At 47.6% G+C, this 5,169-nt stretch overlaps 1 protein-coding gene across 1 annotated transcript; it reads left to right on the forward strand.

Moving 5' to 3' along the window:
• Positions 1 to 3,201: 3,201 nt before the first annotated feature.
• On the forward strand, positions 3,202 to 4,631 carry LOC138505032 (nuclear apoptosis-inducing factor 1-like). Its single transcript, XM_069625372.1, has 2 exons — positions 3,202 to 3,502; positions 3,952 to 4,631. Exons 1-2 carry the CDS (start codon positions 3,202 to 3,204, stop codon positions 4,629 to 4,631), a joined length of 981 nt encoding a protein of 326 aa, XP_069481473.1.
• The last annotated feature ends 538 nt before the right edge of the window (positions 4,632 to 5,169 follow it).

Raw genomic sequence — 5,169 nt, forward strand, 5'->3', positions numbered from 1 at the left:
GCTTTCTGTTATTCTGGTTATTTTGGGGATCCTGCTATTCCTTTGTTGCTGTTTTCAATGTCTTCCGAGTATATGTGGAATGCTAGGGGGATGTTGTGCCCAAGCAGTGAGCACAATAGGGCATAGAATATATGCCCCAGATACAGCATCCAAAGAGTTTGTGTTACAAGAGGTTCTGATGAACGACCTAATGGCTATAGATATTACAGACAATGATTCGGGATGTATGGATGACAGCACATGGAGTTATTTGCAAAAGTATTAGAAATGATATTAGCACTTGGCATAGGATAAAAGTAGGGTCTGTTGGAATTGAAATGATATTATGCCTCCTATCGCAGTATTTGAATGTGTATTGGCCTAGGCCAAGTTTTCTAAAATATCATGTAAATAGACTCCGCGGCAAGGTCTTGACCTTAATGAAAAGTTATGTAAGTCGCCATCTTGGATTTAGCCACCATTTTAGTTTCTCTTGTGATGTGGAAGTCACCCTGAACATCAAAATGGAGGCTCAATGACATTCTGAGTGAGATTCTGGCCATTGTGACCTCCGCGCACACAAATAAGTAATATGCCTGCAGGCCACTTGTCGGGGTCGCAAACTGAGACCTTGTCCTACCACTGACCTATGTGTAAATGAACAACTGTATCAGCGGAACTGATCAAAATGCATACATTATAGGATTGACCTGGCAAGGAACCCTAGGCCTGGTCCCAAGAATGGTTAACCTGCGAGGGGGTTGGCCAAGGGCTGGATAAAGGATGTAAAAGCCCAAGTATTCCAATGTACGCTCTCTCTACTAATGCATCGAACCCTCGTTGAAGTTTGTTACGTTACTCTGAGAGCCGAATAGCTATCCGTTTGTCAATTGACTTTTGGTAACTGTTGTAGCTTTTAAATAAAGCACTTGTATGTCCTTTGTAACCTGTGTTGGTGTGTTTCCTTTGGGCTTCCCAGCCTCATATCGATTTTTATGTTTTCACAGCCCCTGATCCTTTGGTTGGAAAACAACTACCAGACTTTCAAGAGTCCGCTTAACACCCACCTGTTTAAATATGTTTCATCGTCATCTTAGAGTATGATTGAACTTAACACCATCAGCAATGTTTAAATGTTTTGCCTTTTAGGCTGTCTCTGTCTTGTATGTCACGCGCCCTGATGCCGCGGGCTTTTGGCGCGATATAAGCACAGAAACATAAACATAAACAAACCTATCTCCCAGCTACTGGGGCACACCTTCTTCCAATACCATATGGAATTACACCACCTACATCACATAATTCAGTCACATTATTCACTCTGAAGAGGGTGCTAAAGTGGCTACCATTGACATCAGGACACAGCTACTGCATTGCATCTGGGCCATTGGCTTTGATCTTGCCAGGCTTAACCACTGCATTTGGGTTTCAGACCATAGACCATCCTAACCGCAGTCAATAAGGGCAATGATAACTAGTAGTGACCCTGTTATGAAAGCAGTAGACCTTTGATCGTTTTTGTACTATAAACAGTGTCACTGGAGGAAAAAAGCAAGATGTGCCATGCCTGAATAGAGTACACTTTCAGTAATGTGGTCCCTGGGAATTCTATTTTTCATATCATTGTTGGTCCTTTTTTAAGAGGAATTACAGTTGTGAGTAGAAATCAAATATCTTAGCTAAATGAACAATTAAAAGGAAACTAGCTGTCAAAATATTCATATAACATAACCCGCACAAACATTGCCTTGACACATTTCAAATAATGACTGTTCTGTTGGTTGGATAAGCATAAGCAAATAGTTATTATATATTTTTTTTAATATCAGGTATGGACACAAGCACGTAAGTGAGGAACATCTATTCCATTCAGGAAAAAGTACAACACAATAAACAAAAAAACGAACCCAACTTGTGTGGCTGTAGACACCTGTAGACACCCATCTGCTGTAAACCCAAAGAGTGTGACACTGAAATGAGCCCTAACAATGAAAGTGTTCTGCCTACTGAATACCTCTTGGAAGATGTGCCATGTCAGGCGTGAGTTGCTTTTACAAAACTGGTGTTATTTGCATTCTGTTACTTTTGATTTTCCTTTTGTACACACAAGACTACAATTTACAGAAAGCAACCAACATGGTATGGTGAGATGAAATACTCCCCTTTTGGCAGTGGACAGCTTTAGAGTTCTTCTGTGAATTTGTAACCCAGTTAAATCTTGTACCTTATCATCTATCTCATTTGTGTCAGTAGCCTGTGGAGTGGGAGCGGGCCAAAGGGTGGCAAATACACGTTGTGCACTTCCACACTACAAATCGGTAAACTGACAGCTTCATCACCTGTATCCAGTTTTCAATCTGGAAGAGAGGCCAGAATCCCTGTGGGTTTCTGACTGATTTTACACCAGAGTAATGTAGGTGGAATCCACAGCAATTGATTTTAATGCCAGCCAACATTTCCATATGGTGTTACTGATTTTTTTATTTCCTGGCCAGTCTGGTAAATGACACACGAAACGAGTACCTTGCAGACTAGAATGCCTTTTTCTAGATCCACCATAGAAGTACTTAAAATCCCCTCAAATGGACCAAAGTCACATCTGTGGTCCATGCAGTGGGAATGTTTGTCTCATGTAAAATGAGACTGTGAGTTGACCATTCCACTACCTATTTCTTGGCAGGTCAGAGTAGATCAGCCAATTTTGGTTTCACATTTGTGCAAATCTGCCAACCTGTTGTATAAAAACACTGGCATGGATTTGAATTGAGATGGAGCATTTTGAGAAGTCTTTAGACATTGGGCCTCATTACGAGTTTGGAGGTAAGTAACTGCCCTTACCGGCATGGAGCAAATACTGTGTCCGTGTTGCTCCAAGCCCGCTATTAGAGGGCGATTTCGAGTACGCGGACACAAGCTTTGCGCAATGCCGGTAACAACCTTACCGCCCTGCCGTCAAAGGGCAAAAAATCGCCCTTACCGGCATTGCACGAAGCGCAGATAGCTCCATCGCCATCCATGCTGCCGGTATTAGCGGTGACCGCTATTAGCGGTCACCGCTAATAGCGATAACCGCTAATAAGCGGAACCGGAAGTAGCGTCAAAACACAGGAACGGGAAAGAGCACGGCGGCAATCTTTAAAAACACAATCCATTGCCATCCTCTGTAACCAGGGCCCATATCACCACCACACCTGTTCCAACATATACTTGCAGCATATTACAATGCCCAATGCACTAAAAAAAGGTGCTGCGCGCTTGCGCAAGGAGCGCTTCTCAGAAGAGGAGCTCAACATGCTGGAAGATACGCTGGCAGAAAATGGGGATGTTGTCTTCTCCAATAACTTGCGGCGACCTGCAGTGCAGCGGAAAAAAGAGATATGGGCAGATATGGCGCAGAAAGTGAGTGCCGTTGGCACCACGCCGCGCACAGTGAAAGATGTCTGGAAGCGCTGGGACGACCTGCGCTTACGCGTCTGCAACATCATCTCTGCTAACCGTAGCCAGTGGATGGCAACAGGTGGTGGTGCGGCCTCCCCCATAAAGATGCATTGGTGGGAGGAGACCTGTGCGAGCACCATCGGGATGGAGGCAATCGAGGACGTGGGGGACATGGAGCGTGGAGCCCCATCATCAGCTGATGCAGGTAGGTGTCCCAATTGAACCACTGTAAAGAATAACACGATGATGTCCCCCTGAACTGACAGTGCAATGATGCAAAGCAGGGTCCACCAGACACGTTTGCAAGACTGCCTAGAGGCAGTGCACAGCACCATCTTGTCCACATGCATGATGCACCCCACATATGTTACATCCCAGATGCATCCCTGCATGACCCACCCAAGAGGCTAGCAACCCGTATGTCACTACCCCAACGCCAATTACCTGCCATTCCATAGAAAAGCAGCTATCCCAATGCATGCCTGATGCATGTTGATCCATCACTAATGGACTCCCTCTCTTGGTCCCCCACAGCCACACAATCTGAGAGTGAAGATCAGGACCCCAGGGAGGATGCTGCGACACCAGCCAAGAGATCCAGGGGAATGGAGCCAGCAAACCGTCCCTCAACATCCAGGGGAAGAGGGCAACCTGGACTACTGCGCAAACCCAACACAACTCAGGAACCGACAGCACAAATTTGCATTACGGACACCACCAACGCACCCCCACCAGCCACATCCACACAGGAGCCAGTGGCTGAAGGCACGGTATCCACTGCAAGCAGTACCATTGGGGAGACAGTTGCCATGGCAGCTGTGTCCGATGATGAACAACACAATCCGACACCCAGAACACCTACTGCTGCAGACCCCCAGCAGTCACCCCAACACTCCCCACCCAGCAATCAGTATACCAGCAGCCATGAGCTGTCCGCGGTGGAGTCCTGGCCAGGGAGCTTCAGCCCCATGGGGAGCATGCATGAGGCCCCAACCATTCCGCATTCACCAACAACATCCGCCAGTGTCGGGGACAGGCAGGAGGGCATCAGGGCAATACAACAGCACCAGGAGGAGCTGACAGGGTTGTTGACCCAGCACATCACCGAATGTGGCCAGGCAAGGGAGGAAAAAAGAGAATGCGCAGCATCCCTCAAATCTGCAATCCAGTCCACTTCCAGAGACATATGTAGTGAATTGGCGGCTGTGAGGTAGGTCCTCACCCAAATGGTGGCAGCATTGGAGGCCCTGCGCCCCACACAGGTGGTTGAACAATCGGGCACCTCCTCAAATGCCAGCTCCAGACAGACCAGCCCCTTGCGTAGGTCGGGTGGGAATTTGCGCAGGTCAGACAGGGGTCCACCCGATGCTGCCAGTGGAAAAGGGGTGTAGGTGCAGCCTGCCATTCTGTACTCCTGAAGACTATTGGTGCATGCAAGTGCACACCATGTGTGGGGAAGTTGAGTGAGGAGGGAAGGGGGGAGAGGGTGTGTGGGGAAGTTAAGGGGGGAGTGAGAGGGGAGAGAGTGTGTGTGGGGAAACTGAGGGGGGAGGGGAAGGGGGGAGAGAGTGTGTGGGGAAGTTGAGGGGGGAGGTGGAGGGGGGAGAGGGTGTGTGGGTAAGTTGAGAGGGGGAGGAGAGGTGAGAGGGTGTGTGGGGAAGTTGAGGGGGGAGAGGTTAGAGGGTGTGTGGGATGGAGGGCTTGTGCACTTGATATGTCATATTTCTTCAATACACCTGTTGTGAAATCAGA

The sequence above is a fragment of the Ambystoma mexicanum genome, chromosome 11 (assembly GCF_040938575.1).
Source record: "Ambystoma mexicanum isolate Mex_15411 chromosome 11, UKY_AmexF1_1, whole genome shotgun sequence".
Classification (NCBI taxonomy): Eukaryota; Metazoa; Chordata; class Amphibia; order Caudata; family Ambystomatidae; genus Ambystoma; species Ambystoma mexicanum.

What these genes read in the sequence shown, in the direction of transcription:
- LOC138505032 (XM_069625372.1), top strand. Translation starts at nt 3,202, where the DNA reads ATGCCCAATGCACTAAAAAAAGGTGCTGCGCGCTTGCGCAAGGAGCGC. An exon ending in GTGGATGGCAACAGGTGGTG is followed by an intron (nt 3,503 to 3,951) that starts GTGCGGCCTCCC and finishes GGTCCCCCACAG; the next exon opens with CCACACAATCTGAGAGTGAA.